Here is a 22166-nt window from a genome sequence, read left to right as displayed (position 1 = left end):
CGAGTTAGTTACTTCCGGAAGAGAAGAAAGGACGCGTTGAGAGAAAACCAGCATGAGGACCGAGTGATCTGATGTCGGAAAATACCACTCGGTAACGAGTGAAGCTTGGGATCAGGAAGGAATGATGTCTATCTAATTGTACTAGAGATCAACGATTATGGGGTTTACAGCTTTCAAAAATTTAAAACTCCATTCTGCTCTGTATGCTGAAGTTCGGCAGAAACAGAGTAAAATGAGAGAGGATACCGTTGCCGGGTCAAAATCATATCGTTAACGCCTGAAAACTTTTCAGATAATTTATCTCAATTTCTGACGGGTCTAAAAATTTTGCGGTTGGCGTTGTCAGCGTGGTATACAACACTTTTTTGGTTGAACAGTTTCGACCGTTTCTTTTGAATTTCTAGATATACTTACGCTAATTGTCGACAATGCAGACTCAGATTTATCGTTCTGTCCAACGGCAAAGGCTCGTGATGCACAATGCTCTTCCAATCTCAACAAATGTACTTCACTTCCTTCCTGGGTGTCAGTGTGAGCTTTCCACTGATTTGAAGATCTCACGCCTCGACCATGGTCTTTTTTCGCTCGTTGTTGTCGTAGATTATCTGCTTTTCATCACTCGTGATCAACCACTTCAAAAATGAATTGAGTTCGTTCGTTTTAGCAGATATTTGCGGATAGAAGTTCGAAGGAATAAATGTTTTTGTATCAGATTTTGTGGCACATAAACGTTAAGCTACTTTTTGTAGTCATCTTTGTCCAAATTGTTTAATACTGTTTAGTGATGAATGTTCAGGATCATTGGTGATATCATGTATGCCTATATCTTAGCATCTTAGTCGTTCTCAAGGTTTGCCATAACATAATCAACTTTTGCTCTGACTCGTCGTCCACTGAGAGAAGCATATCGATCATCGAAACTTTTAGAACTAAAGTAACTGAACCATCTTCCTGTTGTTGATGTCGATAGCATTTCTTATCCATAAACAACACCAATTTTATAATCGCCAAGTCGAGTTGCTGTTCGGGCGTCATTTTATTTATATAATCGGTTTCCGGGGTCTCTCCTCTGTTCTCCTGCCAATGAGTATTTTTCGGAGACCTGGACTTCCCTGGGTAAGACGTTGAAGAACATCTCCAAAAATAGATTACAAACTCGTTCCCAAAGTGCGCGCCATTCTCAATAACGAGATGAGCATTAGGCATCTAGAGGTTCGGATATCTCGTCTCGAAAACCTCACGGACAATCAGACGATCATTTAGACCACAACGCACACAATTATTCATACATACAACAAAAACGCACTGGATTAAATGATACTATGCTTATTTATTACAATACTAAAAAATGGCATAGAAAGAAACAATCACAACACTCAACACTGAATATATATAGTTATTTTCACTAATAAGATCACACTTTGCTTTATATTACACTATAGCCCTTCATCACTTTTATATATTAGAATGAAAGATTATGATTGGGATTCCACTATAAATACTTTTCTCACACCATTAATGCACTTGGGGGATTAGCACTGTGGGAGTAGCATCGGCATGACCCCACGAAGTAGTATGGTTGCTGCTCAAAAAAATCCTTGGTGGTCAACATTAGTCTTCAACAAAAATATATAGTCACCAAAGTGGAATGATAATGTTGGAGGGCGCGTTTATAACAGACGACTAGGAATCTGAACCTGGGATTTCATTGATTGGGGTTAGCCATAACTAGGTCATTGACTAGTTAATAACCGATGCCCCTTAGCACAACATTATACTTGATGCCCGATACAACGTGAGTGGTTGCTGCTTACAATTCCGGATTAAGACTCTCCGAACTCAGGGGTTGGAGATACGAGCTGCACTGATCGCCTGAACAATGTTGGCAGTTCATTCTCAAAAGCACTCAGATTAAATCACCTGTATGTACATGCAAATAGAATATAAAAAAGAATTAACGTTAATTTTAGTCCACGCACAAGATATTCCGATAACTTGATGGTGGGAACACAGATAACGAACTGGTAAAGCAATATGGCTGGCGTCCTTCTGTCGCTCAGACACCTGATGTGCTCTGGGTTGCAGTATCTCCCAGATATATATATATATATATATATATATATATATATATGTGTGTGTGTGTGTGTGTGTGTGTGTGTGTGTGTGTGTGTGTGTGTGTGTGTGAATAAACAATAAATACATCTTTGTCCTGTTGCGTGGAAGGAAAAGCAGTTCCCATCGAAGAAAGACCTTATTTCTGTCGCAGAATAAAGTATAAATCTAAAAATAATTACTGTTTTACGAAATATACAGAGCGTTCACAAAAAATACTTCTATAACCTGGTGACGGTTATAATTTCATCACGAGCCTGCGCTGCCTTTATTGAAAGCAATTACAAGATGTTGCAGAGTTGTGTGGAAATTTCACTCACCTTCTCTGTGCAATAATTTACTGCTGATTTTAACAATTTCAATACGTTTTTGTACATCTAATAGCTTGAACTCTCCGTTGTCAAATGATGCTAAGGCTGATCCGCTGCAGCTCATATACCCTGAGATTTGGTAAATTAATGTCATCCCCTGCGGAAAAGTCTCAATAATTTTTAGATTGCCTAATATATAGGAATAAATACTGAAACCGACATTTGTATTATTTCTTACTTTTTGTAGTTTCAGTAGAAGAATAAAACTGAGATTAAATCTATTCTATATCAAATGAAAGTGGGGGAGAAAATGATACACGTTATGTGCCTTTTGTGAGACTACACTTATTCCGAGCTAAGTACATGTAGGTTTATATTAATTAAAAGTATACAGGCAAAACCATTGTCAAGGTTTTGAAGCATAATAAAATTTTAAAAAAGAATAAATGGGATTGATCTTCGAACCGGGGCTACATTTTTTATATGGTATTGTTTCGCAGCCAGTTGATCTACTAACTTTTAATTTGCTTTTATTTCATAACTTAAATTAATTACAAAATAAGATTAGAACCACGAAAGCCATCTCACATGTTGAAATACAGAGGAGAATGATAACTTGAGCTGCACAGGAAGGAAAGATGACTCACACAGAAGACATCATTATCATATCTATAGGCATAAATTATTATGGTAACTAAGTTCAAATAATTGCTAAAGATACTCCATTCACCCGACAATGCACAAAGTTAACGTTAGGTACTTTGAAGAAACTCAAAATACATTCCAGCGTCTATCAAAGGAAAATAACGGTGCATGTCTACGATCAAAAACAAGACTGTGTTAAGTTCTGTAGATTGATACCAACAAAAATCAGAGAAGAGGATAATTTCGATCTTAAAAAGGCGCGCAGTTTGCGTCACACACAAACATCCTAGAAAACGTAATAGAAGATTCCAGATAGGAAGTACCACATACATAAAGAATGTCGATCTTCTGTAGTATCAATATGGCCACATGATGTATGATGTGGGTCACATACGTGACGAATCTTCTGAAGGTGTTCGTTGATAGGAACAAAACTATGTAAACTTTCATACAATTCAACCTGCATATGGGGTGCTAAAGGTCGGGCACACGTATCTAAGGAATCTGTAGCTGAGTAGTATTCAGTACGGAACTACGTACCTCATGATAAATTTGATGTACAGGGGAGAAATTTCCAGAAAAGATAAACCCTGAATATATCCTATGTCGAATCAAATTCTTGAGATATAAAGGACATATATTAGACAATATTAATGAGAGCAGATTCATAAGTGCCAGGTAAGAAGGCAAACAACACTGAGTCATAATGATGTGTGAGATGTAGAAGGATTCAGTGGATGAAAAAATTCCCACTGTAAAGCGTTTGACTTTTCATGCGTAAACTAAGAAGGCCTGAATCATCCATAGACTGTGGTAGATATAAGCCTGTGTGTTTCAAACAGATAAACGGAAATCCTAATATTCTGTAAATTTAATATAATTTTAAAGGTTATTTTACAAAGTTTAATATAGTTTATCCTTATATTGATTTTAGACCCTACAGAAATAATATTACTATTACACAGCAATGCTTCAGTTGATAAAGGTACGTACTATGTTTCACGTTAATCATGGTTTCTCTAACTTTATGACGTTAAGCAAGTTTTTTTCTTTGTGTGCAATTATTGAGAAGGATGTTAAACACGTATGCTATCCAATAGCTTGAACAAACTTTTTTAAGAAGAAAATCAAAAGGAAAAGTTCTCTCGAAAGAAATTTAATATTTACAATATAAAAAAAGCATTGAATTTTGTGAAAACTGACACAGGTGGTAATGAAAAGGAAGAAAACCCTAGTACGAACTCATCTATAATTAATTAGAATGTTCCTATTGGAAATTAACATTTTTGTAAACGTTTACTTGAATGATACATCAAATATCTGGCTAACGCTGGGTTGGAATTGTCTTTAATTAGAACCAAAGTTTTCAGACATATGACTGCAAGTATTATCAACTTACAGTTAGGAAACTCTATTAATATAGTTTTATGAGATTATGTTAGACAGGCGTAAAAGGAAATCCGTGGTCGAATTCGTATACCTACATATGAAATAGGTTGAAGTTTTAATAGAATTAGTGTTCTAGACCAGTTAGAAACACAGTTAATAGTAGGTGAATATTATTTGGCGATTGTGTACACACAGATTGACTTTACTATAGGTAGAACTAATAACTTCGTCATAGAACAAAGGGCAATTATTCAGAACTCATTTCAAGAGTTTGAGAAGAATGAGATGAATAATATTATTTTCAATATGTCTAACCAAATACTAATTTTCTTTCGAAATTTTAATGCACAAGACAGAGCGTAGAAAACTAATTGTATTTCTGGGTCAGTGCTATGAAACAACTAAAAGAGAAAAGAGTCCCATGTTCCAGTTAATAATCTCGTTTCCGGAAAATAAGCTCAGGTCAGGAATTTTGAAAGCCCATTCAGCCCTTTTCTCTATGGATACATTAAAGTAATAAACAATATATGATTTTTGTTGTTCATTCCACAGATTGTTTCCAGTGTTTTGAATGTAGTTGGGGGTAGCTTGTGTTCTTGAGAATCTCGACACGAAGAGAAACGTTAGGTTTTCGAAAGGATTCGGCTCTTAGCTTTAACTGTATAGAAGATCGAAAGCAACCCATCCTGTTATAGGGGGAAGACAATGATTATTTGCTTTCTGTTGAAGAAATTTCACTTCGATAATAAACTATTATCATAGATAATCCGCATTGTGTAGCAAAGTACTACGATGCAATACCACTTATATATATATATATATATATATATATATATATATATATATATATATATATATATATATATACGTGTGTGTGTGTGTGTGTGTGTGTGTGTGACAAGAATGGCTGCTTTAACGAGAAACACAGAGATATCGCAGTGTGGAATTACATACATGAAAGAAAAAGAAAGTTGAAATAGCTGCCATCATAGAAAATCCTGCTAGATATTAGACGATGTTCTGTAAGTCAGTTTCTCAACGCAAAACAAAATTAATGATGAAACTTTTATCATATGTTTCGCCTGCGATAAACGCCGACTACTTGGATAATGTTAGTGGCGCGAACTTGGATGCTACATAACCTAATTTTCCTTAGTATGTGACACCCCCAGAATCCTACTTCCGTCGTATTACAAATGACTTTTCTCAAACAGTCCAGTATCTGAATTAACCTTCAACCATTCTAACCATAAAAAGTGCTACCCTCACAAAAGCATTAACTATACAACTTGTTGAGAAGCACAGTAAAGAAATTTCGACCTAAAATAGTACCTTAAAGGAATAATTTTCTGTATTGAAATTTACATACCATTTATAAATTGTATACAGTTTGTCCCAAAAGTAATGGTAAAAAAATGATACCACAGATTCCTGGCACCAAAACAAGAGAAAAAGTTTATCTTACCTATAGTCCGGAAGTGGACAGGGGTGGAGTTAGACAGCTTCGAATGTGATGGGAAAGGAACTTCACACCTGTCAGTGGAATAATAATAGGGGCTAGGAAGGGGGTTCATAAATACATAAAGATCATCTTAGCTTGGCATGTTAAACGCATGTTACATAACTGCACCAGATTTCTCTGTACGTCATTTAGGGATTTAACGAATATATGTACGGCAGGGGTATTGAAACGGTGCAGTAAAGATGGAAACCATACAGAAAAATGTTGTTATTCGTGGCAGGATTGCACGCACATGTACAACGGGAGTCAATGCAAAGGCCACTTAGCATGGTTGCATAATATAAGAGGGCAATGGAAAGTGGTATACCAGATAGAAACTTTTAGATAGAGAGTAGAAATAAGAACAAGTATAACTAGTCGTGTAATGTAATGATATAATAGACAGAATACATAACAACTCACTTTATTTGTAACGTAGTACCTTACAGAGTAGCACTACAAACTACTAGGTCATAGGGTACAGTGGGGTAATTCCAATAGGCTGGGAATTTCAATAATATTAAACATTTTGCCAGCTGGAGTGGAAACGCGGCTCGCCATGTTAGTGAACCTGTGGTGGATTTGTAGGTGGTGGTTTGCAGAAGTCGCTCTCAGAAATACAAACTATTCCTTCGGTACTGAAGGTTTATATGTCTTTTTTTTTTTTTTTTTTTTTTTGCTGCAAGGTAAGTACGAATGTGAGTATTTTTAAGTCGATAAAATTTTCAAGGTTGTTTCCTTAAGCTTTCCTTATTATTAACTGGATAAAATGAAACCGCTCTGGATCGTATCAGTAGCATGTGGGGCATTGATATACTGTACACTGGCGACAACTAATCAGCAGTTTTCATACCACGTTCTGAATGGAATATTCATCGACTGCGGGGCAATTTGTATAATTCAAAACGGGGCAATTTGTATAATTCAAAACGGGGCAATTTGAATAGCAGTGAAATTAGAACTATAGGCCTACTATTTTATATTTGTTTGTCAAAAGCGAAAGCTTCTAGTGTTAACAAGGAAACTGCGAATTCTTATTTTGACTTACTGGGAAAATTAATGAACGAGTATGATCCCCATAAACCATCATAACCGTATTTATAATATGGACGAAAGTAATCTTCCTCTAAATAACAGACCCCTAAAATTTTTGCAGAAAAGGGTAGAAAAGAGGTGGTAAGTTTAACATCTGTTGAGGAGCGAGGGGAAAATGTAACGGTGATAGCATGCTGCAATGCCAAAAGGTCTTTTATACCTCCTGTAGTAAAATTCAAAGGCGTACGCCTAAATCCGGACTTTAAAACCCAAAATCTCACTCACAACATTTGTTCTTAGAGTTCTATCAAAGTCATGACATCGAAATGCTTTGCCTACCTTAAAACACAACACACGTATTATAACCACTCGATCGCTCTGTTTCTAAGGCCCTTAAAGCCAATTACCACCAAGAGGCAACTATCTTGATTCGCTAAAACCCGAAGTCAGTGATTAGTAAATCTCAGTTCTGCATTTTGTTCACTGAAGCCTAGAAGTGGACAGCTTCTGTTAGACTGGCAGTTAATGGGTTTTCATGTACTGGTATCTACCCGTTTAGTCCATAAGCTATTGAAGAATTTCGATTCGCCCCTTCGGAAACGTATGGCCTTATTATACATTTTGAGGAGCAATCTTCTCGAGAAGAAGATCTTAACAACGCGCCTTCTTCTTCCGGTCATGGCTCTCAAACCTTTGTCCCAACGAAGCCTATAGATGAACCCATACAACAAGTACTTCCCAGCCCAGAAAAAGTTTGTGTGCAGAAGAGACGTCGTGTCGCAGGAAAATCATGCCACTCAACTTCTGAAAATATTCGAGCAATGAGAATAAAACACCTCCGAGGAAAGACGCAAGCATCGGGTGCAACAAAATCTAAAGACACTACAAGAAAGAAGAGTGCTAATACAGAACCTGCCAAGAAAAAAAACAAATGAGTGCTCGAAAGAAACTGATATCCTCTACCCTTCCAGTGACGAAAATGTAGGCCTAAGTCTAAAGATGGCTGCAGGATATGAAATTCAAACAAGGAATTGTTGTTTCTGCCTTCTTAATTATTATTCAGAACGTTCTGCTAGAAAGGGAGACTAGATTCGTTGCCAGCGTTGTAAGACATAGTTCTACGAAGTCTGTGTCGGTGCAGAAGATCGAAAACAGTTTATCTGTTGTCGTTGTCGTTAAATACGAACGATGGAAGATGAATTAACCAATTACGGCTCTTTGCCTTAGACAGCGTTCTGAACAATTTTTTAGTGTAGGCCTACATTCAAAAAGATAGCTATAGGTGACGCATATTTACAATTTATATAGCCCTACTTCTTTTCATTCAAAACTAGCATATTTTAACTACCGTAGAAATTGCACTCTAACTATTAAATAGTTTATACATTTTTTCTATAAGACTTGTTTATTTTGTTGGTTATTCATATACCCCACTCGTTATTCAAATTGCCCCTCACATTTACGTTTTTCGAAATTTCGGCGGGGAAACTGAATACCCAAATTTCACAATGATGTATCTCAGATACTATCTTAAGAAAAATTGTTAAGTAATAGCAAGGTTCAAAGTTTTTGTTCACAATTTTATATTTGAATACCAATTACAGTTTCCGAGATATATGAGGAAATGTCTGAAATTATTCAAATTACCCCGCTGTACCCTATGTGCTAGCAAATAAATGTACCTGCAGAAGATGTTCAAAATTCTGTCCTCCCTTGACTATGCAAGGTGCTAATCGTGAGTTTCGAATGCATTCCGTCACTCCCAGTGTGTTCCGTAACTGTTCTAACGCATTTTCAATGTGGTTTTGTAAGTAGGCAAGTTCCTTTCTCTAAGTGCGAAGTTCCTTTCCCCCACATTCGAAGCTATCTGGCTCCCCCCTATCCACTTCCCGACTATAGGACATATAAACATTTTTATTGTTGTTGTGCCAAATATCTGTGGTTTCATTTTTACCATTATTTTTGGGACACCCTGTATAAAGCAAATCTAAACAGGGTTGATATGTTTAAAACAAAATGTTTAAAACAAGTGTTTAAAACATGTTTAAAACGAGGGCTGCTGTTTTATTCAGTTTGTTTTAAACGTTTTGAACAAATTGTTTTAAATGTGTTTTTTTTTTCGATGCTGGTTGGACATGTTTAAAACAACTAAAATATCAGATTGAAGAAGTTAATTTAATTTTCTAACAAACAACCCATCATCCGCAGGATTTGTGCATGTAGTAAATTACAAGCAGAGTTATATTCTTATTATAACAGCATTTACTGAACAAAATTCTGCACAGCAATGTGCATATAACTTAACCAACAGAAATTCAAGTGAAGTATTTGAACATTTCTTAATTTCTAATAATAATGGAGGTTAAACACACTATACACTATTCTAAGATCCAAAATTCACTAATTCAAAACTTGGGTATTTTTTGATCACTATCATTTCCATAATAATGAACAGTTCTAACATCATAAGTTAGAAGAAATACTCTGACAAATACAATACAACTCATAGAAAAGAGCAGTGACTAGCCTACAAGGAGCAAATGACATTTTAACTTAACAGTTTTCAAGATACATCTCTATCTGCAACATGGGTAGCTAATAATGATTAGTGTCTACGGCATAACAACACAATTAACTCTAGACACCCGCCAGGGATTTTAACAAAACGGTAGACTCTCATGTTCGGGGCTCTGGTGACCCCCCAAATTATCACAGAGTCATGAGTTACACCATTGGAAAGCTTATAGACCACAAATTCCAACGAGGTAACATTCGTGAAATTCCCGCCGTATTCGTAGAAAAAGAACAGACATAAAAAATCATTAAACATATAAAAATATTGACTTTGCGGGGCCCTGGCAACCCTTGAACTCTCCCTACGCTGACAGAATGATGCTAATGTTTAGGCCACATACTTGTGACAATAATATAAGAAATGATAGCCATTGCTGTCATTGCGTAATGAATTCGTTTTATGTAGGAAATATTTTTTAAAAAATATACGCAGAAAAACATTCATTGAATTAGACATTCTCTTCTCTCCCCCATTATAGTATCACGTCCATATGCAAATCATTTTACTGCACACATCATGTATACGAACAAGAATTATGCTTCTAGACCACTTCAGTGAAATATATATCTTGTGTTATATGGGACCGTCCCGAAAATAAATGTAAATTAACCAAATTTGACCCTCTCTTCCTCTATAAACAACAAGTACACATACAGGTTACTATCATGTAAGGGACTACTTCATTGCTTCACATACCAATTTTTAGGGATGTACCACAAAGGGGAGAGAAATACCCTCCAAACCCTGATGAAAAATTTAAAAAAACTTCATCCTCCCTCTCTCGGCCGTACATACGTACCCCCTATATACATAAAATGCAACTGACGGAAAGCTTCATCCCTGAAAAATACTTTGGTACCAAATCATCGTTCTAGCTTAATTAAGGACTGAGCTATTGATGTTTGTTGTAAAAATAAATGTAATTTACGTCAAAAAAAACTCCAAACATTGGCTAACTTTGCCCCCTTCCTGCTACCCCATATAAGCAAGAAGTACAAATACACGATATTACCATGTAGTGGCCTACTTCATTACTTCACGTAACAATTTTTATGAATCTATCCCCCAAGAGGGGGAATGGCCCCCCAACAACTGTTGAAAAACAAAACAAAAAGAAAACACGATATTTACCCTCCTACCACATACATAAAATGCACATCAGCAAAGTGGCATCTTTCAGGAATAAATTGGTACCAAAACCATCTTCCAGCTTAATTTGAGGTTTAAAACTGAGCCATTGAGGTTTAAAGCCTTGATAGAACGTAACACAAAGAAACTAAACTACATATTCTGTGAACGAAGATCGGGAAAATCACGATTTCTTTCTCCGGAATTGAACATTTGGGCGGATCGAGATTAGGGAAGTTCCCGAAATTTGATCTAGCGGTTGAATATAGATGACAAACAATACCTAAGAGTGTAAAAATGTACTATATATGAATATTTAGATTATTGTTTTAAACAAAATAAACATTTTAAACATGTTTTTTTGTTGTTTAAAACAAAGTACTTTGTTTTAAACGTTAAAAACGTTTTAAACAACAAAAACATGTTTTAAACATAAAAAACGTTCTTTTTGATTTTTTTAAAAAAATCATGTTTTTTTTAACCCTGAATCTAAATGAGTGTCAGACAGTAAAGGCTTTAGTACAAGCCACAAATAACATGCATATCAAAATGAAACAAAGTAATATAAGTGGAGTGAAGAATATTAAAATAATGTATAGAAAAATATAAAATTTAATGAATGTAATAAGTATATAAAAGAATAGTAAGTGAAGTAAGGAACAAGTTCGAAAAGTGTAGAACGATATATTAACGGAAAGAAATAATATGATAAGCAAATCGCAATAAGATTTTCATAGAGAGAATATAGACTATTATAATGGGCAATAAAACCCATTTACAAAGAGTAATTAAACAAAAACGAATATGTAGGTTAAAATATTTTGTATACAACAGTTAAATTGTTATATCATTTCCTATATTTATTATTATTTACAAGGGGCGTAATATCGCGCTTTCCCGAATTTAAACTGCGATTAGATAACCAATGTGCAGTGACACGAATTTGGACCGCACTTAACCTAATCCTTCGAAGTATATCTCACTTACCCAATATTGATTGAATGCAGATTTAATGTGAACATCAACTACGAGGCTATATTTCCCATCAGGATCAGGTCACTGGCCAAAACGCTTCTCATTCTTGCCGCAAATAAATTGTCTTTCTCAAATAAGTCGTTCTTATTTCAATAAATAAGAATTACAAGTCAATTTTTCTGCTTTCAAGCAATTCTTCAAGGGCATTTTTTCTGTGTTCTACAACTACTTTTTCATCTTTTGTTTCTACCACTATATTGAAGTTTACACACTGTTTCTTAACACAACACGTAAATACTATATTAAGTAGATGCAAATTTCTTTCAAAAGCATCTTGCATCTTAATTTAATTATTGAATGATTTCAGAAGGATTTCTCTTTAATATCAAGAAATTTATAACACATATGAAATGAACAAAAATGAGAAATCCATGGAAGAGGAAACCTATTCTCAGTTGTAAGATATCAAAGTAAATTGCATCTAATGGATTCTTATTTGAATTTGCTATCACACATCCATAGTATCACTAACGCTGTAAAATGTTATTTGGCAATCATATAATTTAGCACCCCGCCTCTTGATAACTTTTTAGAATATACTTGTGATTTAAAATAGCATATACTCAGTCACCTACAAACCAAGAGCCGAGCTCCCACTTGGTTTTCTTCACTGACATTCTGATCAAGCCTCCTCTTTAATTGCTCAAATAAAAAGTGATATTTTAAATTTCCTATGTTGCTTGTGCATTTCCTGATATGCTATTTTTGTATGTCTGTTTTTGCCGATTTTCATAGTTCAAGTAGGTTCAGTGTTAGGTATTGGTATGGAATTGTCATTGTGAAACGATAAGGATAGAGAGTACAAATGTCTTTATATTACGAATGTAATAAAGAGTTTATGGCAAAGTAGGAAAAAAAAGTTAGAAAAGGATTATGTACATCTTATTGTTTGTAAAAAGAAGCTTTGAGCAGTTATGTACACAATATTGTTTACAGTAATTCATGCAATTTCAATAAAGATAATCTAGGTGTTATCTTTTCCCGGTGGGAAAGAACAAAAAGTTAGCAATCATTCACTTTCATTATTCATCCGTCTCATTTAGGCTAAAGAATATAATTGCGGAACGTTAAACTAAAACAAATTAATTTATTTCATTTATATTTTATCTGATTGTCGTTATCAGCAGCCAGGTCTTTGGGTAGTGGGACTACGAATTTTATTCACTTTAAGGAAAAGAGACAGTAAATTGGTGGCGATGTCTACTTTAGCACAGAATGATTTATTTTTGTTTCAGAAACGTCTTTCGTAAGAGATGAATACATAACGATGATGACAGCACCAACATACTTTTGTTGGAGGACGTTAAAGGCAAAGTGTTAAACGCAAAATTCTTTTTGAAAAACTGGAAGTAATAAGATTTATATGTTTTACACATATTGGAGAGATATTTTTGGATCAGGAACATAAGCCTAATAGCAAATCAAGGACGAAATTAATACGGATATCCAATGCAGTAATCTTTAGCGTAATCGATGTTAACTTTATGACTATGTTTCGCGATTTTAATGATAACACTTGTAAAAGTGTCTTAGAAAAGTATGGTTCATCATCTCTAAATACTATTATTTCCAAGAATGAATCAGAAAGAGTGAATTGTTACTTTTCTTAAACATTTATCTCCTTCTATGCGTCGGTCTCATAAAGCGCGGCGTCTGGTGTAAATGTCCCTCCCTCCTTGGTCTACCTACGGGACAGCTCTGTCTAGTCAAATTACAATATTTCAGGATCTCCAAAACACTACTCCCAGATGCAGCTAATTCAATATTTGGCATCGGCTCTACGAAAAGAGACCAGTCATGTACCGCAAGCGATTAAGTTCGTAGCGACCTAGAAATCAAGTAGGTTTATTTTAAGTATGTTAGATATTTCTGCACATCTCTTAGACAGTATATCAAGTATATCGGCGTCCTTGGTAAATGCGTTAAGTTTTTACCAGTGCGCGAAAGTCAGAACATAGATCTATCTAGTGCATAGTATGGATTGGATTGGTAAAAATTTTAAAAAGACGGGAACAGTAATTATAATTAACAAAATCCTTGTGCCACAAATAGGAATTATAAGATTATAATCACATCATTAAATAATTCGATGAATCTACTGAAACTTTCAAGAAGTACCAGGGAATAACGACACAAAGTTCACGAACAATTAATTTAAACTGAACCAGGGTAACAGCAATGACTGTAGGACTGAAACGTGAAAAATAGCTGAAGAAAAATTAAGATCTTTGTGGAACAAACTCTTTGGCATAACGTCCGAGTTCTTAAATATTGAGGAGAATCAGTGTGTAAATTTAATATTTGAATTCACTCATATACGCACAACCATCATGTATGAAATATATGCCATTACAAACTACCCCTCCGTGGTGTACACGTGTAACAATACTTTATAATGTATGGTTGTACTCAGTTTGGCGGGAAAACATACACTCACTTCTTTGATCTATATATAGTAACCGGTATGCACCATGTGAAGAACTGATTTACATAGAGTGATATTTTCACAGTTTTTATTGAAACCAAAAAAAAAAAATAAACAAGTTCTACTATTTCTGGTTGCAGTAAGGAGATTACAGTGAAGATCGAATATATTCTTGGGACTCTGCAATTATTGCAGAAAATAAATTCTTGCTATCTATGACAGCTTTGAATCTATAGCGATCACAGTTAAAATAGGATGGGTATATTTTCTGACACATATATTTTGTCAGTTCAAAATCCCTAGCATCCCCTTGTCAATACGCACGGTGGGAAGAATATACACTCTAACTCATTTTAGTAACAATTTAGCAACATCTATGTAACCTCAAAAAGTCTCAGATTATAATTGTTCTCAGATTATTAATTTCCTTGGTGACTGAGAAATCGTCGGATACAAAAGGCAATTAGTGATTTTCTAAAACATGACTTCTCCTGAAGAAGGAATGAAGGAATCAATCAGAAACTGTAAACTAAGAACAGCAAAAAAGTTTAACACATAAAAAATATAATCAGATAGTGGGATTCAAACCAGATTTGAATTCCAACAGAAAACAAGAATTTGAAAAAATGGATCAAAAGATTGAGATATTGGCCAATAATTATTTTCTCGATCAGGGGCCACAAAATTTTTGAATGTCTTTTAAATCGAGTTTTTTTATTTTCTACGGAATAAGAACATCATACTGAGTTAACTGATAGTTTGGGTTTGGCTACACTATATGTAGTTCTCCAGATATAAGGCATACAAGAAAAGTTTTGATTGAAATATATTGAATCTTTTGGGCCAATTCGATCAGGGGCTACAAAATTTTTGAAAGGCCTCTAAATTGAATTTTCGTATTTTCTACGGAATAAGCATATCATACTAAGTTAACTGACAGTTTTGGCTTTGGCTACACTATATCGATGGATGTCTACACAAAGGTGATGTGTTCATTTTGCCTCGAAAATCAGATTTTAACTTACATGGATAATGTGCGAAGTGTTTTTGCATTTGTGGTACATTACACGAAAGCAAAAGAACCTCCAGTAAATATTCTATTAACGAAGTTTTGTATGAACTTCTGATTTATGAGATGCATTTAATGTTGTGTCCTGCAAAAATTGCGGCATGGACATATTACCTTTGTCCAAATACTCATCGATAAATAGTTCTCCAGAGATAAGACCTACAAGAAAAAATTGATTGAAATATATTGAATCTTTTGATCCAAAAAGAACAAACACGCAGGACTATGAAAACACAATATACCCAGTAGTGCCGTAAGTTCTGTCCGTAAGTTCACTAGCCCCACACGACCAATTCGACTGACATTCGCGGCCAGCTTTGTTTACACAACGTCGTACCGAACCTGTAGGCAAATCAGTCCCCAGTTTGTGTCGTTCACTCATCCAGTTAACATGGTGTGGAGCATCAAAGAGAATCGTATCGCTGTGATCGCATTGAGTAAGTGCAACAAATCGCCGATAGAGATTTTCAGTCTTCTAAAGTCTGTGCAAATTACGCAAAATTTTTTGTATCGGTGCATGAAACGGTTTACGACACCTTCTCGATTGATGACAGAGAAAGAAGTGGTCACCCGCACACTTCAAGGACGCCAGAAGCTGTAAAAGCCGTAGCTACGCGAATTCGTTAAAAGCAGAAAATCATGACACGGGAGATGAATATACCGAAGAGAACGATGTCCCGCACCATCAGTCAGGGCCTTAAGCTTAGAGTTTACAGAAGAACCACATTACAACTGTTGACACCAGCTTTAAGAAAAAGAAAATGTTAGCCACAAGAGCCAAGAACTTACTCCAGTTTTCGCGAACGGGAAACACAGGCGAATCCTGTTCACCGATTAAAAATATTCATCGTATAAAAAATATTCAGCGGTCAAAATGACAATTCTCGGAAAGCTGCCGAACAAATCCTAGGGTTCAAAGAGGCCACTATCTAGCTTGTGTGATAGCTTGGTGTGGTGTGTCTCATGACGGTGTCACCTCCCCTCCTACTATCTCGAGCGGGTTGTTGCCAAACTCACAATTTTAAGGGTATCGGAAAAATTCAGTCCGCAAATGTATTTTGGCGAAGTGTACTTCTAAAACGATCAAATAAATTATTAGTTACAGGACGTATAATAATCAAGGACAAAGGCTAAAATGTTTTCATAGAACAAGAAATAAATACAGAGAACAATAAATGTCTATCAATTCTGAGGTAATATTGCATTTTAGCTACTTAAAAGTTGATGACGTTTCAAGATAGAAAAGGTAAGAAAATTGGCTTTCCTTTAAAAATTCAAATAAAGTTGCAAAATTACGAGAATGGAACAATTCTATTTTTTTATCCTTAAAACATGTTAAGTTAAGTGTAGCTGCGCAATGCAACAGCATATACTACTATTCTCTTCCTGCTAGTTTAATATCGATTATATGCATTATTGGTGCACCAATTCCCGAGTTCGATAACCGGTGGGAGAGCATTGAGTGTATTATGATCGATTGAATTCAACTTTAAACTGGAATCACATCTCATCTCACTGGAATCACAGCCTTCATAGATGCTAAAAACAAATCCTAAATTTTAATCAGCAGCAACAAATATCACCACTGCTTAACTACAAAGTAAATTAACTCTATCTCCTATGGAACTCGGAAGTTCAGTGCCACATTCACAATAGCTCTTCATTTACTTTTGTTCTTATTCAACTGGATCCAGTTTCTACTTTGTATTCTTCTTTCTAAAAGATCCATAATAATATTGTATACTTTGTTATGTCTAGGTCTTCTTAATGGTCTTTCTCCGATTCGGTTTCCAGTTAAAATTTTCAAAATTCTGGCTACATGATCTGCTCACCTGAGCCTCCTAGACTTAGTTGCCCTAAATATGTAAAGAAACTGTATAAATTATGCAGTTCCTCGTTACGAAGTTTCCACCATTTCCCATTCTCGTCCCTTTTGGTTTGCTTAAGATTTTATTTTTAGATGCTTACAATCTCCGTTCTTCCCTCAAAGTAAGCGACTATGTTTACAACATTATAGTACAATTGTCATAATTATCGTTTTATATATTTGAAGTCTCTAATTCTTCGACATAATTTGCCAAGACAAATGATTTTGAACTGAATAATAGTACACTTCGCTGTTTTTAGTCATATTTAACTTCTTCACGAATAGGAGTTTGATCTGTTAATGTTCATCCTAGATATTTGAAACTATTCACTTTGTCGAAAGTATTATTTGATATTTTAACGTATTCATAATTTCCAATATTACTGTCGTGATAAACACCCATATATTTGGTAAACATTAATAAATGTAATGCTTAAGTACAGATCTAATATCATTAATTTGTTATTGCCAGTTCTACATAACGTATACATAATTATTTCAGTGTTGATCTATTTAATCTCCTACAAAATATACAGTATGTTTGGGAATGGTTCCCCTGTCACCCCGCCAGGCACCCGTAAAGAGAAAGAATAACAGACACAAAATACACACACAAAATAAATACTTACAGACACAGAATCGTAGGACATGAATCCTGACAGCTCGCCTGTACCATATTTGATTTCAAATGGACTTCCATTTGCAATATAACTACTAGATTGTGTGTGATTATATCTGTTATGATTCACTGAAATAGGAAAAGAAAAATTACATTGCACAAAATGTAATTCAACATAAGTAAAGTGTTTAAAATGTACATAAAATAACTACAACTAGAGTAATATATATATAATATATATATATATTCATGATTCGTTTCAGTTATTCCATACTGTATAGTCGTGTGCACTACTGATACACACTTAGTCTATCCTCTTCATACTGAGGTATTCAGAACATTAAACATCTAAAAATATACATACAAAACAGATTTCAAATCAACATGGCGTAAAAATGTTTTGTAAACTAGCTAGAGAATTACATTACTTACGAAAGATTCTTCAAAAATTTAAGATAAATTTTCATTGGTTGTAACCAAACACTCATGCTAATTATCAATGTAGATTATGCTCAATGAATTTCATTCAAGAACTAGGAGTACCAAATAGAAATGCCAAATAAATTTAATAATATGGGATTAGCCATAACGTAATATACCCCCTCCATTCAGAGAAGGATAATGAGGTAGACGAGTCGATGTAAATGTAAGGCTTCATATTTAGATAATACCGGCACTTCATTGAAAGTGATACGGTTAACACCACGCTCCTGCCGCCCCTATATATACCAAACCTCCCCACCTACCCGTTATATAAAGCCTGGATGATCTTCTGAAAAGGGATGTGCGTGATATCAAACGTTCAAAACCTCATGAAAATGTGCTTAGAATACATACCGTTCATCCAAAAAAAAAAAAAAAAAAACAGTGGTATGAACCATTTGCATCCAAACTACGCAGTGTCTTACAACGAGAAATATTTAAATTATCACCTATCCAACGTGCAAAAGATATTTTGGGAAACGTGAAAAATATATCGATACAGTAGGACCAGGAACACACATATTACAATGTCGTGACTGATTGCGTTAATTCCATCTGATTAAGCTATCTGAACGATAAATCTTTTCCACTGACATGGTACTGTTGGCCTGCTTTCACTCCTCAGAGTTCAGGTGTGGGATTTAAACTAAGTAGTCAAGGCAAAGTGGAACTGAACAAAATGAACATCTGACTAAAGTCAGTTTTTCACATTCAGCATCACTTCTGCATTCAAACAGTTCAATATCAAACGCGACAGTAATTACATTATCAAACAATGATATTGGTATGTCAAGATTGTAATTTGCCTTTGCCTAGCATATTGTAAACTTGATTGATTTCATTTTGAGTTTAATATCCCTTTCAGCAGCGAGGCTATAGGAGATGGCCCTACTCATTAACGTGGAATCCGAACCACATGAGCTCCCACCTGGAGTCGAACCCAAGTCTCCGCGCCAAGGGCTCGTACACTAACCGTTTAGCCACGAATGAGCTTGGCTTGTACTTCGGTGCAGAAAGTTGACTGTATAGCACAAAGTGAAGTCTGATGATGAAATGGCGATCGTGTAACGTTACATGTGGTTTTTCACATTGTAGTCCTACCAAATCAACGATCCTTCTCACGTAGAGCATATATTGCCTAAAGAAGTACACATGAGGAATTTGCCAATATTTTAATTGTCTTTGGTTGAGCGTAACATCCTTGTTTGGAAAGCTTTTATCTAACAGAGTATGATCTTTATGGCATGACAAGGAATCACATTGTAACAGGCTTTTCGCATCATCACCTACATGTTCACCAAGGACGGTAGTTAGAAAACTTTTCATATTGTAAGAATCCCCATATCTTAACAGAAGCACATGTCAATACAACACGTGTTATTGATTATAAACAATGAAGCAGACGAGAAGTCAACACGGAAGACACCGAGGGAATCCGAAAGAAGACGGACCTCACGAAGAAACCCGAAGTGGACAAATAAAAGCGCAACCACGGAGGGATCTGGTATCAGTCGACCAACTGATCAACTAACCATCACCTGCTCTGAGGTCGCATTGGACTAGGAGTACACCTTTCCTGCCCTATGTCGCACTGGATTAGGGATCCCATCTTCAACTGAAACCTTGCGAGGCTGCCGTGAGCTGAAGAGGTTAGTCACAATCTCACCATAAACCTTGCCAGTGTTCTGGATGCTGCCATGAGCGGAACGGACACCCAGCAAAACATCGATATTCCTTCATCTGGTCATTAAGGAAAGACGCTATTTACTCTTTGTTATCAAAGAATTTGTAAATAGAATTTTATAATGAAATTGGTGAAGGGAAAGACTCGCCCTGACCGTCATTCGCTCTCTACCTATAAAGTCATTGCGATATGCTCATTCGTCATTCTGCAACTTTTGCTTGCCCCCACATGAATGTTTCTTGGGTATATTGCTTCACGTTTCTTTAAAGCGTTTAAGCCAAAAGTGACTTGTGCCTCTTGGAAAAAGATATAGTGTTTGTTAGCTAATTTTCCACTAATTGATAAAGCCACATCAATTATATAGTAGGATGGGCCGAAAAAAAAACTTTTTATTTTTTTAAGTGGCTATAGCGCGGAAAAGTTGCCTTTGGTACTGACTAGATAAATTATTTTAAAAATTTCAAATTCCTTAACATCCTCCGTTCGCGTATCGCAGTTAAAGTTTATCAAAAACGACGAAAATCTTGTGATTTTTAATTTTTTTGTCTTATAAATAAATAGTTTAATCGATTCCATGAATTATTTTCATTAATCTAATTGTAGTAAAGTATAGAAATAGTTACAGTGTGTTGTTTTGTTTTGTTTTGTTTTTCAATTGCACAACTTTACTGATTTTTTTTACAAAGAAAAAGACTTTTTCATACTTTATGTCTGGGGTAATTTTGCACATATGAGTTAAATGATTGGTTTAAAAAGCAAGCAGATTGACAAGGAAATATTTCACCGCAGTCGGACAATTTACTGGATTTAATCCCACTTCCCTCCCCTTCTGCAAGATAGCTTGACTTTGAGAGTGTTCGAGCATTGTTGCTGAATGTTGAACGCTGTAAATTTTGACACGTATTCCGTGTCCGTCACGTCCTCGTCATTTCCTCACTTAGTGATTAAGCATGGCGTTCTGCAGAAGTCCTCTTCAGTGTTAGCTATGTTATTACATTTGTATTAGTTGTTCTTTATAATCTTGAATTATAGTGCTTAGTATTTTTGTTGCATTCCGTGCGGTGATCTTTCGTAGCGCTACAATGGCAGCTTCGAAGATGATTACGAGGCAAAACTTTGAATTTCCTCTTTTTGGTTATCCTAGAGATTTGCCAGTAACTAAACTGCCTACATTTGAAGATCTACTTCGGTGTTGTTTGCACGAAAGACTACAATTGTACCCACAAACAAACAATGCAAAAGTGAGCTTTTCAAAAGTTGCTGGGATAGTAGCAAGAAAAATAAAAAAATATTTATGATAGACCGTCCACTCCTACCGTTACTGAGTACAGGATCGTGCAGCTTGTTGCTGCGTATCATGACAGTTACTATAAACTGAGAAAGTCGTACGGTCGTGATTTGAACAAGCCAACATTTGCAAAGAAGATTGCAGACTTCAAGCAAGGATCATAGTCGTTATTTGATGTGGCAGCATGCAAATGTCCTATCATTTTGAACTGTACGTGTGGTAAGACAGAAGATTTGTGTGAATGTTTAATTTCTATCAAGTGAAAAGTCTAAGAAGATACCTGCCCTTGAGTTACGATTCATCTATTTTCAAAGGAAGTGTGGTTTGGGCAAAATTGGATCAATAGATCTTCAAGAAACGAAAAGGCTAACTTCAAAACTGAGAAGAAGGAACTACAAACATAAACGACGTGTTTTTAATGATACGCCTTCGAGTTCATCAACCATTTTTGAAAACGACCCTACAGATTGTTTCAGTTCAAGACTTCAACAAGACGGTTCGGGCTCTTCCGAGTTTTGTGAAAGTGAAATTGATGAGTTCGTCCCAGATATCCCCACCAAAACTCCGTCAGAATGGCAAAGGAGAATAAAACAGAAGACAACGGCACTAAATATTGGTGGGTTTGGTGTATCTGACCGTGCTACTGCTGCAATTGCTTCCAGCATTCTACAAGATATTGGAATGGTGACAGACACGGACTATTCTCACGTGCCCGATAAAAATAAAATACGGAGATAGAAAAGTCATATCAGGAGATCTTTGCAGAGTAAATCTGATACTTTGCTTCGTGGTCTATACTTTGATGGGCGCAAAGATGATACCTTGGTAATTGAAGAACGTGATTCTAAGTTATTTCGTAGACTTCAAAAAGAGGAGCATTACACTATCATCCAAGAGCCTGGGTCAACATATATTGGCCACATTTCTCCATCATCGGGATCTTCTACTGATATCGCTTCCAGCATAATTTCCTACTTGACTGAAGTTGACATTTCTTTGG

At 35.5% G+C, this 22166-nt stretch overlaps 1 protein-coding gene across 2 annotated transcripts in view; it reads right to left on the bottom strand.

Annotated features, from left to right (window-relative positions):
• Positions 1–22166, bottom strand: part of LOC145681001 (lysosomal aspartic protease-like) — a 163561-nt gene that overhangs the window by 84346 nt on the left and 57049 nt on the right. For both annotated transcript variants that reach the window (XM_081752265.1, XM_081752264.1), the window contains exon 4: positions 17722–17840. In XM_081752265.1, coding sequence (XP_081608391.1) covers positions 17722–17840 — 119 coding nt within the window. The remainder of the gene's footprint in view (positions 1–17721; positions 17841–22166) is intronic.

This window comes from Thermobia domestica, chromosome 3, assembly GCF_964235325.1.
Source record: "Thermobia domestica chromosome 3, izTheDome1.hap1.1, whole genome shotgun sequence".
In the NCBI taxonomy this organism is placed as follows: Eukaryota; Metazoa; Arthropoda; class Insecta; order Zygentoma; family Lepismatidae; genus Thermobia; species Thermobia domestica.
This window is presented reverse-complemented; position numbering and strand designations above follow the sequence as displayed.